The sequence below is a fragment of the Hypanus sabinus genome, chromosome 10, assembly GCF_030144855.1.
Source record: "Hypanus sabinus isolate sHypSab1 chromosome 10, sHypSab1.hap1, whole genome shotgun sequence".
Taxonomy (NCBI): Eukaryota; Metazoa; Chordata; class Chondrichthyes; order Myliobatiformes; family Dasyatidae; genus Hypanus; species Hypanus sabinus.
Genome location: NC_082715.1, coordinates 131,720,371 through 131,744,419, shown reverse-complemented (window position 1 = coordinate 131,744,419; position 24,049 = coordinate 131,720,371). Strand labels below are relative to the sequence as shown.

The 24,049-nt window shown below is 42.9% G+C and overlaps 1 protein-coding gene across 1 annotated transcript in view; it reads right to left on the bottom strand.

Moving 5' to 3' along the window:
- The window catches only part of scml4 (Scm polycomb group protein like 4), a 96,159-nt gene that overhangs the window by 31,134 nt on the left and 40,976 nt on the right, over positions 1-24,049 (bottom strand). The window contains exons 4-5 of the mRNA XM_059982994.1: positions 16,148-16,348; positions 1,176-1,364 (exon numbers count right to left, since the gene is read on the bottom strand). Of these exons, the coding sequence (XP_059838977.1) occupies positions 1,176-1,364; positions 16,148-16,348 (390 nt within the window). The remainder of the gene's footprint in view (positions 1-1,175; positions 1,365-16,147; positions 16,349-24,049) is intronic.

Genomic DNA, 24,049 nt, shown 5'->3' with positions numbered 1-24,049 from the left:
TGTGCTGTGTGTGATTACTGTCACTGTGCATTGCAGCTTGGCCCCGGAGGAACACTGTTTCATTTGGCTGTATTCATGTACATGATTGAATGACAATTAAACTTAAACTTGAACCTGAAACTTAGCCACAAAGCCATCAATTCCATCATCCAAGTCATTTACATATAATGTGAAAGGTCACCTACCAACTCCAGACTCTGCAGAACACTAGCAGGCAACCAGAAACTTTTAACCTCAGGACCCTTATTGCATTCTTCCAATCAGCCAATAGTACCTTTCCTATAATACCACGAGCCCGCATCTCATTTAGTAGCTTATGTGAGGCACCTTTTCAAAGGCCTTCTGAAAATCCAAGTAAACAAAATCCACTAACTCTCCTTTGTCTCTCCTACCTGTTATTTCATCTAAGAACTTCGACAGATTTGTCAGGCAAGAATTGCCCTTAAGGAAGCCATGCTGACTTAAGTCAATGTTATCACATTTCATCTAACCAGATCAGTCTCCATTGAAAACTCTACCATACATCTTAAAATGCATAAAACTGGACAGTGGGTTCCAAGTGATTAGTTATGCAGGGCAGGAGAAGCACAACTCTATATCTACCTCATTGAGCCCTTTATGAGTTTGGTTTATATATTTCAATATATACCTTTCACTGTTCACAAAGCACAGGCCTAATCTACTTCATCTCCCCACATGTAACAAATCTTTCTTTGCTGAAGTCAGTGTAGGTAAAGAGACAAGATGCCTTATCAATAACAGAGCCAGGCACCTTTACAAGCATTGGCTTTGGGGGAATTTGGGAATTGTACAGCAAGAGCATAAGAGGGAAAATACCCAACGGGAATGAGGTGGAATCAGTTAAGGAGTACAATGTTATTTCACTCGCAGCAAACTGAGGTGATGATCTTTGACATCCAGGCGCCTAATGCAAGATCAGGTTTCGGGCAACATTAACACAAAGCCTCCAGAGCTGCGAGCACATCACTTCCCCTCAAAAATATAGGATCAAGAAGCTGTCTTAATTTATTTAATTCTCTTCCCCAAACCCTTACCCACATAGAATTTGCAGGGTTAATGACGGCAAATTTACTAGCTTTGTCGACGTTGCTCTGCAAAGCCAGCAACGACGTCTGATGACAGTACGTACATAGTGTATGCTTCCAGTGCCATACCTGCATGCATCCTGTCACTCTCATATTCCACTGAGGTCTGCGAGGTTGTATTGTGTGTAGTGAAGGGCTGGCTACTGAAGAGGTTGTCCGAGTGCAGGCCGTGGCAGAGATTCTCCAGGAAGCGCAGGATGAAGACGATACTGTTGACTGCTGGAAGACTAAGGGTGTGCTGTTCTCCATCAAAGAAAGCTGGTGAGACACAAAATACAAAACACAGACCGTTCACAAACTCTGCGTTCATTTTATTTCTTGGACATTGCTTGATTATGAGTCTTTGAATTCATTAAGCCGAGCGACGGAATACCACACCTGATCTTTTACCACCCAGGATCAGGGAAGGTTTCTGACCAAATAGCAAGGGCAGGGTGACCGTTGAAGGCTAGAAGAGCAGAGGCTCCTTTATAATATGGATTGTCCCATGAGAAGAAACTTCCTTCAAGTTCAAGTTTAGCTTATCATCGTTCAACCAAACGCACGTACACTGCCAAATGAAGTAAGGTGCACAACGCAGTGCATATAGCTCACATACACAACATATAAAGTAGCATCACCATAAATAAATGAGCAAATAATAAGGTGCACTTAATGTACAAGGTAAAACGTAAACAGTATAATGCTACTGGTGCTTCATGAGTGATGAGACCTGGGCGGAGGCAGGAAGTTCAGTCGTCTTATAGCCTGGGGGAAGAAGCTGTTTCCCATAATGCTTTGGTACCTCCTGCCTGATGGTAGGGGGTCAAAGACATTGTTGGACAGATGGGGAGGGGGATCATCGACATTGCTAAGGGCCCTGCATAGGCAGCGCTCCTGGTAAATATCTCTGACGGGTGTTAGAGAGACCCCAATTATCCTCTCAAATCTTTGTGGGTTCTTGTGATTAGATGGCTTACAATTCCCAACTCCCATACCAGACCGTGATGCAGCTGCTCCAACGGTCTGTCTGTAAAAGCTGGTTAAAATGGGAGGGGGGAGAGCCTCACTCACCTCAGTCTCCTCAGGAAGTGGAGACTTTGCTCCTACTCTGCCACATTCTCAATCACATTACTTGCAGCGTACAGCGTACAGACTGCCTAACAAGTGTATACAGCTAGCCTTGTCATAGAAATCTGCTGGTTGATCTGTCCAGTAATTCCTCCATTTCAGTATGTATTCTCTGAGAACAGCATTCTGCAGGCCTCTCCTTCCCACGTTCTACCGGTCTGTTATCACCAGTACAATCTCCTATGCGGTGGTGTGCTGGGGCAATGGCATCAACACGGGTGATGCCAACAGGCTCAATAAACTGATTAGAAAGGCTGGCTCTGTTATAGGAGTCAAACTGGACACACTGGAGGCTGTGGTAGAACAAAGGACCCTATGGAAAATCCTGGCAATTGTAGACAACATTTCTCACCCCCTGCATGCCACCTTGGCTGAACAGAGGAGCACTTCTAGTAATAGACTAAGACAACAGCACTGCTCCAAAGAATGCTATATGAGGTCATTCTTACCCTCAGCCATTAGGCTCTATAATGAGTCAACCTATAGCCAGGGAAGTGATGACCCCTCCTGTCAGACTGTTTGAGGTAACTTATTTTTTATTCTTTCTTAATTCTCTTCTAATATTTGTATTTCTGTGCACTTGTACTGCAACCGAGACACTGTAATTTCCTTTGGGATCACTGAAGTATCTATCAGGTACAGGAACATTACTACAGTAATCGTACGAGCCCTCAAGCCTACTCAACCATTCAATAAGATCACAGCCACTCTAAGCACCACTCTTCTGCCCAATCCCCTTAGCTCCTGACACCCCCAACCCCAGCAGTCCAAAACTCTGTCCACCTCAATCTTGAATATACTTGACTGAGGGTGCAGTCTTCTAGACAGGGGTAGCTCACTTCCAAACTTCACACTGCAGGAGATAAATGAAAACACTGAATTCTGTCTTTTTGATTACTTTCGTAACTTAATGCACTGGCTGCTCATAAATCAATTTTCTCTTCTGCAATATTCTATTGTTAAGAAAACATCAAGTTTTAATTCCTTCAGCCAAAGTGGAATTGCATTCTTCAATCACTTTATCTCTTTCTATCGCCCGTTTAGAATGAAATAATTGTAGTGTATGTTACATCATTACAGGTCACTGAGGAACATTCGGGAGCTGACAGGTCTGTTTAGCTGTTATTTCTGTAATCCATAATACCCCACTGAAATGCATAAACAATAGAATAGACAGAAATGAAAGTAGAATAGAATTAAATAATAACCTCCCATATCTCTACATTTCCACTATATCTTTACCTTTAAAATGTTACTGTGTTTGAGTGAATGAGCAGACAGAAAGGGAAGTTGGAAAATAGTTTCAAAGTGTCAAACATTTTATGTGGTCTTATGGTCAGTGTCTTATACCTTAATGCACTGCAAGTTGGACTTAAATATTTAACTGTTTATTGTGTAGTCTTTCTGCAAAGAAGAATTACAAAATGCACAAAAGTAGCTGCAGGCAAGATTGCTGTTCCCACATTGTCCTCATTAGTTACCTCAGAGTGCACAAAACCAGGGTGGTTGTTAGTCATCCTGAATCCTGAGATTCTCCCTTCGAAAATGAAGAGCTGGCGATTAAAGTTGATATCCAAAGTTGCCAGTAACATGAGACCAAAATATATAGGAGCAGAATTAGGCCATTTGGCCCATTGAATCTGCTCCATCATTTCATCATGGCTGATCCAATTTTCCACTCAGCCCTGATCTCCTGCCCCATATCCCTTCAAGAATCTATCAACCTTGCCTTAAGTATACATAAAGACGGCCTCCACAACTGCCTGCGGCAAAGAATTCCACAGATTCACCACTCTTTGGCAAAATAAATTCCTCCTTATCTCCGTTCTAAAAGGACACCCCTCTATTCCGAGGCTGTGTCCTCTGGTCTTAGACTCTCCCACCATAGGAAACATCCTTTCCACAACCACTCTATCAAGACCATTCACCATTTGATAAGCTTCAATTAGATTAAAACTCATTCTCACGAATTCTAGTGAATACAGGCCCAGAGCCAACAAATACTTTTCATATGATCAGCCATTCAATCCTGGAATCATTTTCATGAGCCTCCTTTGAACCCTCTCCAGTTTCAGCACATCCTTTCACAGCTAAGGGCCTCAAACCTGCTCATAATACTCCAAGTGAGACTTTGCCAATACTTTATAAAGTCTCAACATTACGTTCTTGCTTTTATATTCTAGTCTTCTTAAAATGAATCTTTACATCACATTCACCTTCCTCACCACAAACACAACCTGCAAATTTACCTTTAGGGAATCTTGCACAAGTACTCCCAAGTCCCATTGCACCTTAGTTTTTTTTTGTATTTTCTATCCATTTACAAAATAGTCAACCCTTGCAGTTCTTCTACCAAAGTGCATGACCGTACACTTCCCGACACTGTATTCCATCTGGCACTTCTTTGCCTATTCTGTTAATCTGTCTAAGTCCTTCTGTTGCCTACTTCCTCAATACCACCTGCCCCTCCATCTATCTTCATATTGTCTGCAGACTTTGCAACAAAGCCATCAATTCAAATCATTGACATATAATGTAAAAAGAATTGGTCCCGATACAGACCCCTGTGGAACAGCACTAGTCACCGGCAGCCAACCAGAAAAGGCTCCCTTTATTCCCATTCTTTGCTTCCTGCCAATCAGCTACTGCCTTATCCATGTGAGTATCTTTCCTGTAAATCCATAGGCTTGTAGCTTGTAAAACAGCCTCATTTGTGGCACCTTGTCAAAGGCCTTCTCAAAATCCAAGTACACATCAACCAATTCTCCATTTTTTATCCTGCTTGTTATTTCTTCAAAGATTTCCAACAGATTTGTCAGGCAAGATTTTTCCTCGAGGAAGCCATGCAGCCTATTTTATCATGTACCTCCCAAGTACCCTGAGACCTCATCCTTAACAATCAACTCCAATATCTTCCTAACCACTGAGGTCAGACTAACTGGTATATTTCCTTTCTTCTGCCTCTCTCCCTTCTTAAAGAGTGGAGTGACATTTGCAATGTTTCAGTCTTCTGGAACCATTCCAGAATCTAGTGATTCTTGGAAGATTATTACCAATGTCTCTACAATCTCTTCAGCCACCTCTTTCAGAATCCTGGGATGTAGTCCATCTGGTATAGATGACTTATCTACCTCCATATCTTTCAGTTTCCCAAGAACCTTCGCTCTAGTAATGGTAACCTCACATACTTCATGACCCCTGACACTTGAAACTTCCACAATATTGCTAGTGTCTTCCACAGTAAAGACAAAGCAAAATACTTATTCAGTTCATCTGCCATTGCCTTGTCCCCCATTACTACCTCTGCAGCATCATTTTCCAGCAGTCCAACATCCACTCCTGCCTCTCTTACATTTTATGTATCTGAAGAAGCTTTTGATGCCCTCTTTAAATTTATTGGATAGCTTCTTTTTGTACTCCACCTTTACCTTCTCAATTATTTTGTTGCCCTCTGTTGGTTTTTAAAAGCTTCCCAATCCTCTAACTTTGCACTCATTTTTGCTCTATTATATGCCCTCTCTTTGGCTTTTATGTTGACTTTGACTTCCTTGGTAAAGGAAAGCCATCTTTCCTTTAGAATACATTGTCCTCTTTGGGATGTATATATATCCTGTTCCTCCCAAATTGCTTCCAGAAATTCCAGCCATTGCTGCTCTGCCATCATCCCTGCCAGTGTTCTTTTCCAACCAATTCTGGCCAAATCCTCTGTAACACTGGTACAGCTGACTTTAGCTTCACCTTCTCAAGTTTCAGGGTGAATCTGATCAATTATGATCACTTGCCCCTAATGAGTCTCCTACCTTCAGCTCACTAATCAATTCCGATACACTGCACAGCACGCAATCCAGAATAGCTGATTATTGACCTCTTGTGGCCTCGATCAGAAGCTGCTCTAGAAAGACACCTCGTATGCATTCTAGAAATTCCCCCCTCTTGGAATCCAGCACCAACCTGATTCTCCCAGTCTACCTGCATAGTGAAATCCCCCCCCACCCCCATGACTATTGTAACATTGCCCTTGTGGCATTAATTTTTCTACCTACCGCTGTAATTTGTAGACCACATCCTTCCCACTGTAACATGAGGCTAGATGCCATCGTAAGCATCATGAATGCAAGCAGTGTATTGTTGAGTGTTATTAACAAATTAAGCAAGTGGACAAGACAGTGAGAAGAGAATTCCAATGCACTACAGCTCAAAAACCCTGCCAACACCCGCTGTCTACTTTCTTCTGGTGCACACCCAGCCCCAGAAAAATCATGACCTGCAAACAGGTTATTTGGTCCAATCTATCTACGTCAGCAATGTATTGTACTGCAATATCTGGGGGAGCTGACCAGGTATGGAAAACAACTCCCAGATTTCCACTAATCTAATTTTCCCTGAGTTTAATGATGGATACCGATCCAATTATAATAATCTTTCATGAAATGCTTATTTTCTTCACAGAATTGCTTGTTTTCAATGTTGCATCTAATATAATCCCTTTCAGCTATGCTGTGTTATTCTTATAATTAATGCTTTAGCATCCTGAAACAGCAATTATATTTTCCTCATCGTTCACCTGACAGTTTTCTATATCTGGAAGTGAAAGAGAAAGAGGCATTCATTCATCTGTGACTCACTACCCATTTACTTGGTGAACTGCTTGAGGTTCCACTTGCAAACTTCCTTTGGTGCTCGGGCAGTAGCTATGCAAGAGGAGCTGCAGGACAGCTCTCAACAATACAGTGCTTCCATTCACAATGCTAGGGTCAAGACAAGGGGAAAAGTCATGTGAAGCACACAGTTCTTCACACGTGGCCTGCAGAAGCTGGAGCTTCTCGGGGAAACCTACAACATCTATTACCACCTTACACAAAAAAAGTTTAGGAATGAGAAGGGCAGATTAATGTTCCTAATGGTCGTTAAGTTCAGGACCAGAGGCCGCAGTCTAAGGATAAATTAAAAACTGAGATGATGAGTCATTTCTTCACCCTCGGATTGGTGATCCCATGGAATTCTTCATCACAGAAAGGCATATAGGAGGGAGATTGAGCAGTGTCACAACAACATCTCACTCAATGTCAGCAAAACCGAGGAGCTGATTATTGACCACAAGAGGATGAATCTGGGTGTCCATGAGCCTCATTAAGGGCTTGGAGATGGAGGGTGTCAGTAACTTTAAATTCCTGGGCATTATCATTTCAGAGGATCTGTCCTGGGACCAGCATGTGCACGCCATATCAAAGCAGGCACAGCAGCGCCCCTACTTTCTAAAGTTTGCGCAGATTTGGCATGTGATCTGAAATTTGGACAAACTTCCATACGTGCACAGTGGAGAGTATCCTGACTGACTGCATCACAGCCTGGGATGGGAACACCAATACCCATGAATGGAAAAGTGGTGGATACAGCCCAGTCCATCTCAGGAAAAGCCCTCCCCGTTATTGACCTGCATCTACAAAGAGCACTGCCACAAGAAAGCAGCATCCATCATCAAGGGCCCCCACCATCCAGGCCATGCTCTCTCCTCATTGCCACCATCACAAGGAGGTACAGGGGTCTAGGTCCCACACCATCATGTTCAGGAACAGTTACTACCCTTCTGAACCGGCGAGGGCTTCTTCACTCACCACAAAACTGAACTAATCACTTAACACAACCTATGGACTCACTTTCAAGAACTCTACAATTCATGTTCTCAGTATTATTTATTTACTTATTTATTACCATTATTGCTTTTTTGTGTTTGCACAGCTTATCTTCTTTTGCACATCGATTGCTTGTCTGTCTTCATGTGTAGTTTTCCATTGATTTTATTGTATTTCTTTGAAAATGAATCTCAGGGTAGTATTTGGTGATGCATATATACAGTACTTAGATAGTAAATTTACTTCAAAATTTGAACAGTTGAAGCCAAATCATTAAAATATATTGAAGGGATTAGATACTGTATCTACGGTTCAAGGGATCAAGGTGTATGGGGAGAAATCTGGATCAGGGATTTGGAAGATCAGTCATGATCATATCGGAAATGACCATCGTTTTTTTGCATGGTAGATTGTCAAGCTGATTATATTTGTAGATATTCACTTTTATTTCAAGATACAGCACGGTAATAATCCTTTCCAGCCCAACGAGCCCACAATTACACCCATGTGACCAATTCAGCTACTCACCCATACATCTTTGCAATGTGGGAGGAAACTGGAGCACTGGGAGGAAACATGCACAGTCACGGGGAGATCATACAAATGATGAGGCGGGAAATGAACCTGGGTTACTAGTGCCGTAATTGCATTAGGTTAACCGCTAAGCTGCCTAGTGGGGCACAATGGGAGAGGTTTTCAATGAACTACTTATTTCTTATCAAGAAAACCTCATTGACACAGATACTGCACAGAACACCTGGTCCTCTGCATGTTCTATGTTGAATCTTTCATGTAGTTTCATAATTCGCCATGAGATGGCGCTCTAAGTGTGTGGTTGGGGTTACTATAGCAAAAGTTGCCCGATTAGTTTAAAACTACCTGCAGGTTTAAAAGTCTTTCAGTCTAAAAAAACAAGATAACATCAAACAAAGTGAATACACAAGAGACTGCTGATCCTGAAACCTGCAGCAATACATAAAGCCCTGGAAGAACTCAGCAGATCAGGCAGCATCTATGGAGAGAACTTCGACATTTCGGGTCGAGACCCCTCGTTTGGACAGCCTCGACCCAAAACGTCGCCTGTTCATTTTAACTATCTGTTTCCCTTCAAAGGGGCTGCCTGGCCCGCTGAGTTTCTCCAGCGCCTGCAACATCAAACAAATGCAATTGTGCAGAGGATGAATTAATGAAGTGCACAAAAGATGGTTTTCTAGAATGAGGAAAAAGTCTAATTCAGGTACAGTATGCTATCTTGAGTTAATTGATGAACAAACATTTAAAGGCCTTTGGGGAATAATGCACATAGTAGGATATAATCTTAATAAAAAATTGTAAGTAATTGACATGAAAATGAAACTATCCAGCAAGATACTCTTTATCTCCTTCTGAATATACTTCTTTTTTTCTTCTAAAACGGGATTGACGGCAGCCAGTAGTTTCCCTCTAGGCCGACTGAACGACCTGGTGCTTCTGGAGGGTTTGGCGTGGAGTGCAGCTACGGCCATCACTGGGGGTGTACGCAGTGTTGATTCCTCGTGGCGGAACCGGTGGTCAGCTCCGTTACTCCATGCCGATGAAAGCGTTGAGCAAGGCTGAAATCGACCAGGATGCGAGGGGAAAACGAATGGGTACTCAGCGCCGTCTGCCTTTGTTTGACCGGCCTCCCCCTCGCTGCTGCTGGAGGAAGGTGCAGGAGTCTTGGGGTCGATCGCCTCAGGGGCTCGTGGTTGTGGACTCACTTCTGGCTGCGGTTTGGTGTTTAGTGCTTTCAGTGCCGAGTGCCGTTTACTACTTGCACAATGTGGTCGTGGAACTGGCTCTGCGGCTGTGGTCTGGGTCTATCAGGGTGCTGAACCGACTGATTCAGTGGCTGTGGCCGTGCTCACCAGCTCCCGGACTCGCTTCAGCAGCTCACGGCCGTGGACTCACTTTGCAGTTTGATGTTTAATGTTTTGTGTGTTATTTGTTCGTGCGATTTGTTCTCTTTTTTTGCGCATGTGGTGAACTACATATACCTGTCTGGATACCCCCCCCCCACCCCCATGACTGCTCCTGTGGCTCCTCCCACGGACCGCGGTATAAAGGCCTCAGTCTCCAGGATGCAGTGTGGTGGTCAATTGCTGCTTGTTCTTTCTTCCAGCCAATAAAAGCCTATATCTCGCCTCACGCCTCCGAGAGTTATTGATGGTGCATCAGCGCACTTAATGGTCTTGTTGTGTCGGGGTGTTTTTTTTTATTTTTTGGCTGTCTGCAAGAAGACAAATCTCAAGGCTGTACGTTGTATACATAATTTGATAATAAATGTACTTTGAGCTACATCCTTAAATATGAATAAAGCAAATGCTGAAAGCATGTGACATGATAAATTGGGAAGCTAGATGTGGAGTTATGACTATAAACAAAACTCACTCAAACTTTTAAAAAACTAATATATACATTACTTTACAAGTGTTAGATATATCTCTCTAAGATAAAAAAACAGAGAAAGTGGTCCAGTTATGATTAGCAAAAAAGTTTACATTTTTTTATCCAAGTATGTATACTATATACATCCTTGAGATTTGTCTCCTTACAGGCAGCCACAAAGCAAAGAAACCTTTAAGAAGTTAAAGATGGTATTAGGTGAATGGGAAAGAGCATCCAGCTTGAGGATTGGAAAACTTAAGAACACATTAAAGGCTCCCAAGAAAAGAGTAACTATCACACTGGTGAGAATATCAAAACAAACTTTAAGCTTGCAAAAGAAAAAGATCCCGTGAGAAATTACATTGGAAAATAAGGAGAGTTACTTTATATGACACTAGTTAGACTGCACTTGTGTTCAGTTCTAGTCACCTAGTAGAGTGTTATTGCACAGGACAGAGTCCAGGACGTTGCCTCGATTGGAAGACCTGATAGAAACAGATAAGATTGCGAGATGGGCAGATAGGCAAAACCTTTTACCCACGGTAGGGGAATCGGAAAAAAAAAAGGCGGCACAAGTTTAAGGTGAGAGGAGGGAGTCTTACAGAGGATGTGAGGGGGAAGCTTTCAGCAGAGTTTGATTGATATCTGGAACTCGCTACTAGAAGAGGGGGTGGAATCAGATACAATCACTATGTTTAGGAGATATTTACATGATCACTTAAATAGACAAGGCATAAAAGTACACACACACACACACACGCAGTGCAGGCAATTGTGGTTTGTGTAGCTGAGCAAAGGGTTGACATGGGTGTGATGGGCTGAAGGACATGCATGACTCCTTGTCTCTGTGACACACACAAAGCGCTTAAGAGCTTGATAATGTGGATGCTGAATTGTTTCCTCATAATATGGAGTTTGGAATCATAGGTCATTAACTCAAAGTAAGGAACTGGCCATTCAAGATAGCGAGGAGAGTAAATTTCCTCACCTAGGCAGAGTGAACCTTTGGAACTTGCTAACCAAGACAGTAGCTGAATATCTGGATGGTACGCAAACAATTTCCACTCTACCTATATAAAAAAAATACCCAACACCAATCTTTAAGACAGACAGATTTCTAGACACCAAGGGGATCGAGGGATATGTTTAGCTCAGGAAAGTAATTGTGAGGTAGAAGGAAATTAGCCATGGTCTTACTGACTGGCAGAGCAGGCATGAGAGGACAAGCCACTTTCTGCCACTTCTGTTTCTTATCCACGTTGCATTCAGTAAATTGAAAAATTAACCATTTTCAGCACATTAAACTTTTAAGTCGGAGGCTCACAAACTTTTGTAGTGACCATTTTCAGAGAGCCTTATTTGCTACACTTCCAATACCCCACCATAAATACCAAAAAAATGTAGATGTTTTTAAGTTGGCTTTATTTTCTTTTAACTTTACACCTCATGGTAGTTGTGAGATAGGGAGGGGGGGGGGGCAAGAGGATCATTGGTTTGGGAGTAATCCTACCGGTTATGTTTTGTAACTTCAAAGCATTAAACTAATTCAAAGAGCACAAGGGAGTCCAGGAATGCAGGTTTAATGGTTTACATTAACCAAGGTGTGCATGTATGGTGTGATGTAATAAATGTATTTTCACATATAATCATTATTAATTATTTAAATAAAGAATGCTTAACCAAATATATATACAAGATTATTCAAATATTATTTAAATATTAAATACACAATACTCCCTGCTTAGCTATAAATTCCATTTCAACCATCACAGCTATATACACAGTATTTTATATATCACAACTACGATATACAGACATCACAGCGTTTTGAATTGTCCCATCCAGGCCAAAAGATCTAATTGCTGTAGAGGATGTCCTGCTCTTGCGGGGTGACAATTTTCCTGATGGGGGTGGGGGTCACACTGCTTGGGCCAGTGGGTCTTTCGGCTGTGAAAAAATCTTGGGTTCTGGGGCCCCTCCGTGCTGATCGTAGGAGATGACTCTGAGTCTGCAGGAAATGGCTCTTGACAGCAGTAGCCACCTTTTCTCTTCTAGTTTGTGCATCTTGGCCTTGGGAAGGTGCATTCAGTTCACTGGAGTATTTTCTTATTAATCCTTATACTTACAATCTGATCTGTCCACTTGGTTTCTGCATCCACAACATCATCTGACAAATCCTCTGTTTTCGTGTCTCCGTTGACTCCTTTCCTTTTGGCCTTCTTTTTGGTTCTTTTTGGCATCCAGCCGGGCTTTGGCCTTTGCATCTACTTTTACAAGCAGCTTTTTGTCTCCCACCTGAAGCTCATGCAATAATCTTGAGGCTCACAGAGTAGATTCTGGTTCTTTATACTCACAAAAGCCAAAAGCTTAAAACCAAGCCACATTTTGAAAGGAGCCGCCTGATTAACGCATCAGAAGCTTTCTCAGATACGTTGCCTGTAAAAACTGCAGTCGTCGGACCACCGCTTTTGTCACTGCCACACTTCCTTGGTCCAATCTGCATTCCCACCAGAGGCACTGACAAACATCAACGCCCGTTTGTCCTCTATTGGGTGACACTTCATGGTATTTGGCATGGAAACTGCCGTGGCATCATCCAGTGCCTTCCTTAATTCACTTTCAGTTAGGTTCATTGCTGGAGATGTGGCATGCAAATGGTGGATAGATCTCCATTCAAGCTGCAGTTGTTCCCACAATGCTGCTCCTTTTGGGTTTTTTTTAAGCAATAACAAGCCCAATGTGGATTATTGGTTGTTTTTACAAATGTCATTCCACAGGAGATTTCTTTTCTCCTGTATAAATTCTTAGTTGGATATCTGCAGGCTTCAGTTCAGTATCTTGGAAATGCCTCTCAAACTTATTTTGTAGAATGACTGAAACACCTATCCAATTCCATATTAATTAATTCGCCATTCACTTCTGGTATAAAACATATTGCTTGTCTCCAAATTATAAATCTCAAGAGTATACAGTCCTGTGACACTCTCATCATTATCAGATTTTTCATTAACAACATTCAGGTTAGTAGTTCTTTGAAAATGTAACTTGACTTTTTATCTTTTACTCTGTGCAATCCAGTTATTTTTGTCTGCCCGGCATACTCTTTGCACGTGGCCTACATTGTTGCATTTTCTGCAAGTTCACCCTTAAATCTGCATTTGTTGGGTGTATGTGAGCCCCTGCCACATTAGTAACGGAATTTGTTTGGCCAAGCCGGTTACTGCTTAGATGATGCAATTTTGTTCTCACCCACTTTTCTTCCTGACTGCAACTCAATTTCATCTGAGCCTGCGGTTTCCATTGAAACAACTTTTTCCATTGTTTGTTTGAATGCAAGTTGTGCTTCTGTTAGGAGCCGGTTTTGAATGCTTTCTTTTAAGATTCCACAGACTAAACAATCCCTAGTGTATCACTACTGAACTGACAATGCTCAGACAATCCCTTCAATCCAACCACATATGCTCGTCGCCAATGTTATGTTTTGAAACTTCAAAACATTAAACCATTTCAAAGGACACATGGGAATCTAGGAGTGTAAGTTTAACTTCAAGTTTACTTTAAGCAAAGTGCCCACGTATCATGTGGTACCATGATGACGTATGTAATAGAGTCTTTTTTTACATATAACCTGTAATTCATTATTTAAATAAACAAAAATGTTTATTCACACAACATATGTACAAGATTACTCAAATATTATTAAAATATTAAATACACAACGCTAACCTAAGTTTTAAAAGTTAGCTTTTATTTGATGTAAATAGCTAAGCTGCCCACTGCTTCTCAAGTTGATTAATTAAATTGGCTTACAGCCAACGGCCATGAGAAGTCAAGGCAACAATCTTTACAACACAGCTGAACCAGAACAAGATACCATCTAGGGATCTCAGTGCCACACACCAGTAGCTAACAGACCTATGAACCAGACCGACTCTCTTTAGGGTGTTTGGTTAAAGTTAATCATCATATGTGCCAACATATCTTCTGGTAGCCCCTTCAATTCCAGATGACCAGGCCTGGGTTTCCTCGGTTTCACTTCCCCCTCACTCTACGTCACGTCCAACACTGGTGCCTCAAAGAACCCCAGTGGAAACACAACTTGACAATTTTGCATCCTTTTGAAAAAATACTTTTCAGGCAGGGCGTTTTTAATCTGTAATATGAACTTCCAAATAAATGAGGAAGAACGTTATTAATATTTTTTTCACCATGTTTGGTGGTGATGCGTGTTTTGGTAACGTGCTCGATTGCCTTGCATTCCTGCATTAAGGCATCTCTGCGCCCCCCCCCCACCCCCGAGACCGTGTAAAGCAGGGGCAGCGAACCTATGGCACGTGCAAAAAATTTGTTGGCACATGGCATTCAGGGCCGCCCCCACCCCCCCCCCCCCCCGATTCTTTGACCCTACCGTTAATCATTAGTAAAATGATTATCTTTACTGTCAAACAAAGCAACAAATGACTTTCTACAACCAGAGAGCAATGAGACGTTTTCACAAGATACGTCTCACGCTGGCTTGGTGTCAGCCAGATGGTTGAGCGAACACGCGACATTGGATGATACATTTTGAAATCTTTGCCAACCTGGTGTAAGTATCAGTAAACACGAGGAAATCTGCAGATGCTGGAAATTCAAACAACAACACACAAAATGCTGGTGGAACACAGCAGGCCAGGCAGCATCTATAGGGAGAAGCGATGTCGACTTTTCGGGCCGAGACCCTTCATCAGGACTAACCGAAAGGAAAGATAGTAAGAGATTTGAATGTAGAGGTGGGAGGGGGAAATGCGAAATGATAGGAGTAGACCGGAGGGGGTGGGATGAAGCTAAGAGCTGGAAAGGTGATTGGCGAAAGTGATACAGAGCTGGAGAAGGGAAAGGATCATGGGACGGGAGGCCTCGGGAGAAAGAAATGGGGTGGGGGGGAGCACCAGAGGGAGATGGAGAACAGGCAAACAACTAAATATGTCAGGGATGGGGTAAGAAGGGGAGGAGGGGCATTAACGGAAGTTAGAGATGTCAATGTTCATGCCATCAGGTTGGAGGCTACCCAGCCGGTATTGTAAATAGTTACGATGACAGAACTATTTAGAAATTATGTAATTTGCCAGTTCCCTTTTTAAAAGATTAATAGTGTGATGCTGTGGGGGGGGGGGGGCGTGGTCAACAGCCCACCCGTGCATTTCTAATGACCAACACTGTTTACTGTTCTTGTGTTAAAATGCTTTTGTGGCATTATGGTGGGAAGTTCCAGTTCATTCATTGTTACATTTTAGCCTAGGTTATACAGTTATTTGCTTGCGTATTTGTGGGTCACCTTAACTGTAACCGGGGTGTGCGATGGTCACCTCCCCCATCTGTACGAGACTGGCTGGGTTCATTCTCCGGGTCACGGTGCCCGGTCTGCTTTGTGTTTGTTTTGTTGTTGAGTTAAAGGGCTTTCTCGTCTGTCATTATGGTCCCAAATTCTCGCCACAATATTAATTTTTGAACAGATTCTCTAAAATGCTTCATCTATTTCAATTTGTCTGTTACAGTTTTATTCATTGTAAACTGATGAATATATGTAAATAAGCAACAAGACTCATCTTTTTTTTTCCTCAAAAAAAACTCCCTAATTATTAATTAATCAAGGATAATCTCTGCAAGCAAGAAAAAATATTAGACCATTACCCCAATTGGGGCACAGGCTCTCAAAAAGTTCCACCGCCCCTGGTCCGCCAAAGTGTGGGTGCTCAGAAGAGGTGATTAAGACGCACACGAAAGCTGATTTTACTGCAGATTATAATCTCTGTAGTGTCTGCTACCTGTTGTGAACCATCATGGTCGGCTGCTTCTACCGCACTCGCTTCACCAATTCACCGGTACATATAAATCATACTAACCACATACCTGATATCAGTTCACCGCCATGACCTTGCTTCAGGCAGGAAAAGACTGCCTTCTGCTGATAGGCGCAGTCAATGCAAGCCTGGACTGCCTGCTGCAGCACCATCGAAGCTCTGGCAGGCCCAAAGTGGTCTGGAAGCTGCTGCAACTTCTTCTTGTCGAGGTGCGGACCAGCAAAGGCGTGTTTGTTGACGTAAATGCAAACTGCAAGAGTAGAGAAGTTGGACATGCCAAGCACATTTGTGACAGTTTATCATAGCACAAGTATCATAAATATCATAACACTGTTTCTTTAGCAGCTCCTGAGAAATGATCATTCAATGCTGGACACATTACCCACAGTGAGGAGGCTCAGCGTGTTTCGACCTCTGTCTTCTGACAGTTCAATTTACATCCTTGAGTAATGTTTCCTCTAAGCCAGGGGAACCTAACCCTCAGCTAATTGTGAGTCTCAATGCATAAGAAAGATTCGGGACCTTGGATATAAGTTTTATTATATATTCATTGAGATATAGCACTGAGTAGGCCATCCCAGTCCTTCAATCCACTCCACCCAGCAACCCCTGGTTTAATCCTAGCCTAACCTCAGGACAATTTACAATGACCAATTAACCTACAAACCGGAACGTCTTTGGACTGTGGGAGTAAGCTCCCACACCCGGAGGAAACCAAAGCTGTCACGGAGAGAACGCACAAACTCCGTACGGGCAGCAGCGGCCTGAAGTCTTCGGCAAGGCAAGGTCTCAAAACGTGTTCTCAAAGATATACTGAGTTCAGCAATTGCAACAAAATCACTGAATGCGTCTTAGAAGAGGAAATACTCCCTGAGACAATCGCTAAAGTCCTTTCAATTATCAGTAATGTGCGCCTTCCCAATGCCACACACCTCCCAACTCTGCCTCAACCCGACTACACTAGTAAATGATTTATGGGGAAATTGGATTCAGTTCTGGTCGCCTCACTACAGGAAGGACGTGGAAACTAAAGAAAGGGTGCAGAGGAGATTTACAAGGATGCTGCCTGGATTGGGGAGCGTGCCTTATGAAAACAGGTTGAGTGAACTCGGCCTTTTCTCCTTGGAGCGAAGGAGGATGAGAGGTGACCTGATGGAGGTGTACAGGATGATGAGAAGCATTGACCGTGTGGATAGGCTTTTTCCCAGGGCTGAAATGGCTGCCACAAGAGGACGCAGATTTAAGGTGCTGGGGAGCAGCTACAGAGGAGATGTCAGGGGTAAGGTTTTTTACTCAGAGAGTGGTGAGTGCATGGAATGGGCTACCGGCAACAGTGGTGGAGGTGGATACGATAGGGTCTTTTAAGAGACTTTTAGATAGGTACATGGAGCTTAGAAAAATAGAGGGCTATGGGTAACCCTAGTAATTTCTAAGGTAGGGACATGTTCAGCACAACTTTGTGGGCCGAAGGGCCTATATTGTGCTGTAGGTTTCCTATATTTTTTCCTACGTTTCTATTTACTCTGGTAAGCGGAAGCTGGTGCTGATGAGGTTGAAGGATGTTTTGCAGAGTAGAAGGCTCTGCTTTAGGCGCAGATGATGGATGGTTAAATGACAGCAAATGGGAAGTCAGGAGTAGGAAGGGACATCAGGATAAACCTCTAGTTCCAAAAAGCATTTTTAGGGAAATAAATACCATGTAAGTGGTTCTTGAGAAGGGAGTGGCATGGGTATTGAGAAGGCAAAACTAAGCATGGAAAAGAAAGATGCTTTTTGGCTCTAATGGCTTTTACAAATTCCTAAAACCTCTTATGTTGTTATCCCCTAATGGAGATTTATGCAGTGTAGAAGCATTTGAAAAGCTTTGTTGCTCAAACAGTTGCAATAAACTACAAGTTCAACTATAATATTCACTTTTTATGGCTTTGAGAATCTAAGGTGTTATACAAAGCTTAGATTAATTGGTATTTTGTGTGTTGAAGAATTCCACAACAAGTAAATGGCAGCGTGGTCTGGTAATGACCGGAATTTCAGTACCTCCTGCCAAAGCTCTCAAGTTTGATAAGCATGCACAAAGCTTTAATGACTTAGCTAGAGTGGACGTGGAAAGAATGTTTCCATTAGTAGGAGAGTACAGGATGTCAAGGCACAGCCTCAGAAAAAAGGGACATTCCTTAAGAACAGAGGAGAGAAGGAATTCCTTTATACAGAGGGTGGTAAATCTGAGGAATTTGTTGCCATAAAGGGCTGTGATAGCCAGGTCATTGGCTGTACTTAAGGCGCAGAATAATAGGTTCTTGATAGGTAAGTGGGTTAAGAGTTCTGAGAAGAAGGTACGAGCATGGGTTGAGAAAAAAATTAGGCATGGTTGAATGGTGAAACGGACTCATTGGGCCAGATGGCTTAATCCTGCTCCTGTATCTTCAGATCTTATAGCTTTCTTCTTGTTGATGGCCAACTTGCTTTTCTTGGTTATTCCTTTTTATACTTTAAAACCTACACTTACAATGCTTGCACGCATATAATATCCTTAGCACTGCAAAACATGACTCCATACACGCCATAGCAAACAAAACCTAATTGAATTTGCTTCAGTGTTCTCAATTATGTTAAATTATTTTTGATTATTAAGTTTGTAATGATTAGTTAAATTAATTCAACACAACATCGTGGGCTGACGGCCCTATCCGTGTGTTGTATTGTCCCGTGTTTATGTTCTGAAATGGTTGAACTGATTTGTTACAGCTTTTGCATGTTCTAAATAACCTACACGAGTTCATAAAGACAGGCTGGGGCAGATGACCAAGTCCTTGGATAAAGTGAACCACCTTAAAGGGGGAAAGAAGGAGGCTGAGGACAGATGCCTTTGGCAGGTGTAGATAAGATTACAATCAATAGAGACACTTAGATGATCAATAACACAATACGGGGCCACATAAATCAATAAAGATTATAGAGCTGAAATGAGCAGGAAAAGGCCTCAGGGACTTCTTAAAATAATGGAGGTAATTATATACAATACTGTGCGAAAGTCCTTAGCACATATATGTAGCCAGGGTCCCTAAGACTTTTGCACATTACTGGAGTAATTTTATGTATTGCACTATACTGCTGCCACAAATACAAAACAAATTTAATGACGCATGAGTGATGATAAACCTGATTCTGATGTGGATATCTATTGTGGACTGAGAGTGGGAAGGGGGCAGGGAGAGGGGAATCACGGTTGGGAAAAGGGGAAGGGAGGGAGCAGGAAGCACCAGAGAGACATTCTGTAATGATCAGTAAACCAATTGTTTGGAATCAAATGACCTTGCCAGGTGTCTCGGGGCTGGGTGTGTCTGCACCCCTGCCAAGCACCCTCTGACCCTGGCACTTCTCCATGGCCACCTGTAGCACACCCCTCCTGCGGTACTCCACCCTCACCATTCCCAAAATCCTTTGCTCCTGCCAGATGTACAAACTCTCTCTCTCTGCTCCACGTTGACAAATATAGTACTGGTCAAAAGTCTCAGGCACCCTAGCGATATATACGTGTGGGTTTAAGACTTTTGCACAGAACTGTACATTACACACTGTGCAACAGAAGTCAAGGATTGATCATCTAGTACAAGATTAACGTCTGGACATGGGAGCAGAAATTCAGATGTTTACAAATCTCAGAAGGAAAGGACTGCATGAGCATTAAATAACATAACGGACCAGAACGTGTTAGGAACTGCCAGCAGTTCCATGCGGAACTGTCCGTATTTACGTCCATAAGCGCCAGGCAGCACAGGAGGCAGGCAACGCCACAGAACACCCATCAGACCATTAGACCATAAGACATAGGGCAGACTTATGCCTTCTCCCCCTAACCTTTGATGCCCTGACTGTATCAAACTCTCTTTCAAATATACCCTATGACCAGGTCTCCACAGTGTCTGTGGCAACAAATTCCACCCTCATCTCTGTGCTAAAGGGACATCCCTCAATTCTGAGGCTGTGCCCTCTGATTCTAGACTCTCCCACAATGGAAAACATCCTTTCCACATTCCTTCTATCTAGGCCCTTCAATATTCAATAGGATTCAATGAGATCCCCACTCATCCTTCTAAGCTCCAGCAAGTACAGGACCAGCGTCATCAATCACTCCTCGTTCCTGGAATCTTTCTCAAGAACTTCATCTGGACCCTCTCCAATGACATCACATAACTCTTCACAATCCTCCAAGTGCAATCTGGCCAGTGCCTTACAAAGCCTCTGCATTACATCCTTGCTATTCTAGTCCTCTCGAAAAGAATGCTAACTTTGTATTTGCCTTCCTTATCACCAACTCAATCTGCAAGTTAACCTTTAGGGAATCCTGCACAAGGACTCCCAAGTCTCTTTGCACCTCTGATATTTGAATTTTATCCCTGTTTAGAAAATAATCTATGCTTTTAGACTGCACATGACCATACACTTCACTATACTATAGTCCATTATTCTCCTAATTTATGACCTTCAGAAGACTCCCTGCTTCCTCAACACTGCCTGCTCTTCCATCCATCTTCGAATCATCTGCAATCTTTGCCACAAAGCCATCAATTCCATCATCCAAATCACTGACATAATGTGTGAAAAGAAGCGGTCCCAACACTGACCGCTGTGCAACATCACTAGTCGGCAGCAGCCAATCAGAAAAGGCCCCCTTTATTCCCACTCTTTGCCTCCTGCCAATCAACCAGCCTTCTATCCATGCTGGTATCTCTCCTGCAATACCATGGGCTCTTATTGTTTTTCAGCAGCCTCACGTGCGGCACTCTGTCAAAGGCCTTCTGAAGACCCAACTAAGCAAAATCGACTGACTCTCCTTTATCTATCATGCCTAAAATTTCTCAAAGAATTCCATCAGATTTGACAAGCTGGTTTTTCTGTTAAGGAATCCATGCTAACTATGGCCTATTTTATCATGTGCCTCCAAGTACTCTGAAATCTCATCCTTAATAATGGGCTCCAACATACATGCACAAAATGTTGGAGGAACTCAGCAGGAAAGGCAGCATCTATGGAAAATAGTAAACAATCAAAGTTTCAGGCCAAGACCCTTTATCAGGACTCCAACATCTGAAGTTAAGCTAACAAGCCCATAATTTCCTGTCTCTTGAATGAAATTCTTTTGAAACTTCTTCCTCTTGAATGAGCTCTATTGGTACTCCATAGTTGGACTCCATAATGAATGGAGCAATGGAGCATGCACTTGCTGCAACTTCCCAGCTACAACTGTTGGGAGCTTTGTCCACTGGACTTGTATCAGGTTAGATCTGGTGATACAACAGCAAGCCCATTCATCTGAATGAATCAGCATAGTTGTGAGGAAAATAGAGAAACCCACAGAGTCATACAACACAGAAACGGGCTCTTTGACCCAGCATGCCCTTACCACCTGTTGTACCACTTCTATTTACCCACATTACATCTGTATTTAATATGTTTTTGATTATCTACATTTTGAAAATGTCTGCCATTTATTACAGTTTTGCATGATCTGAATGGCCTCACAGTTGGGGCAGCATGGTGGTTAGACTATGCCTTACAGTACCCAGTGACCCAGGTTCAATTCCCATCGCTGTCTGTAACAAGGTTGTATGCTCACACTGTGACTGTGTGGGGTTCCTCCGGGTGCTCTGGTTTCCTCCCACAGAAAGGTTTATTGGTCGTTGTAAATTATCCCAAGATTAAGCTCAGGTTAAATCGGGCACTGCGGGACAGCACAGATTAAAGGGCCAGAAGGGCCTATTCCGCACTGTATCTCAATAAATAAGTAAAGAAACAAATAGAATTTGACATTTCTGATGTAGGATTTTGACCCAAAAAGCGGAGAATTCCTCCACCGCGCCCCCCCCAACTGATGCTGCTCGACACGCTGAGCTCCTCCAGCACATTGCTTGCTGACAACTGGACAATCAGCAGCGTCCAAAGAGGACATGGATTTGCCACTTTCTAAAATGTTCCAGCTAATAGGCAGATGGAACCTTAATTGTCCTCGTTCTCATATCTTCCACAAATTCCTCCACCAGCTTCTAACCCAATCATTCAAAGTCCTGTGGCCGCTGGGATTGACCATTTGGAATCAGATTGTTTCATCACCTTCTACCATCAAAGACCCCATCATCCATCAGTCCTTGAACCAACTGGTGCATCCCTAATCACTATCATCAAAGACCCCATCATCCATCAGTCCTTGAACCAACTGGTGCATCCCTAATCACTATCATCAAAGACCCCATCATCCATCAGTCCTTGAACCAACTGGTGCATCCCTAATCACTATCATCAAAGACCCCATCATCCATCAGTCCTTGAACCAACTGGTGCATCCCTAATCACTATCATCAAAGACCCCATCGTCCATCAGTCCTTGAACCAACTGGTGTATCCCTAATCACTATCATCAAAGACCCCATCGTCCATCAGTCCTTGAACCAACTGGTGCATCCCTAATCACTATCATCAAAGACCCCATCGTCCATCAGTCCTTGAACCAACTGGTGTATCCCTAATCACTATCATCAAAGACCTCATCATCCATCAGTCCTTGAACCAACTGGTGCATCCCTAATCACTATCATCAAAGACCCCATCGTCCATCAGTCCTTGAACCAACTGGTGCATCCCTAATCACTATCATCAAAGACCCCATCGTCCATCAGTCCTTGAACCAACTGGTGTATCCCTAATCACTATCATCAAAGACCCCATCGTCCATCAGTCCTTGAACCAACTGGTGCATCCCTAATCACTATCATCAAAGACCCCATCGTCCATCAGTTCTTGAACAACAAATCACTACAATTTAGCAACATTAACATTTTGCACTAAAATAGACTCTGTTCAAGTTGTATTCTTTCTTGTAAAAGTTGTGCATAAGCTCTTTCAAAAGCCACAGTGACCTTTGCCAGAGAACAAATTTATCATTGTACAAGATGGTGATAATAAACTTGGTCTAGTCTCCAATAATTTTTCTGTACCTGTCACAATTAAATATTTATATTCAAATGTAATATGTTTAATCTATGTTCTGCTTGTGAATGCTGCTAAGTTTTTTTTTGCACTTGTGCGTGCATGTACTTGTGCAAATTCAGATTCCGGTTTATTTATCACACTTACTGTACATCAAACCATACAGTGAAGCAAACAATCGTTTACGTTAACAACCTGCACACCCCAGGCTGTGTTGGGGGTAGACCGCAAGTGTTATCACACGTTCCTGCGCAAACATACCACGTCCACAAAGATTCCACAGAACAACATGAGCAATAACAACAGCAGCAAAGCAACAACAACAAAACAAAAAAAAAGCAAAACAAGCCCCTTTCCCATTCCTCCCACCCTCTCACAAACCCAGACCAAGACAAGACGCCTCTGGTCCAACTGTTCCTGTCCATGGATTCTCAGATTTGCAAAGAACAGTCCTCCAACATTGGATTTCACCCCAGGATGCCGATCATGGATTTGACCTTCGGACCTTGACCTTTGGGCTTGCACAGACCTCCAACCCAGTGCACTGGGCCCTCGTGATTCCTTCGGGGCCTCATGACTCCTTTGGGCTTCTACCTTTGGTTTTAGAAGCCTTTGCCCTTGGGGCCACTGGTTTGATCTTTGGCCCTCTGCTTCCAGACTCACATGCACCTCCGACCCCAACGACCTGAGAGGGGTGGGGAGGTCGCTGGTCTTTGTGACTCCTGCAAGTATCTGAGTTTACTGTCCCAATGGACTTCCCATCCAGGACCATTCTCCAACCAGGGATTACTGGTTCCTGCTACACAACTTCTGGGCTCTCTGATATTTGACTGTGGAACACTTTGCCTGGACTCAAACTCCAGCCCAGACTCTTCATATACTACCCCTGACCTTCAAAACTCCCCCTCATCCCTACCCCTAAACCCTAACCTGACATGTAACTCCCCTCTCTGTCCCAAAAACTATC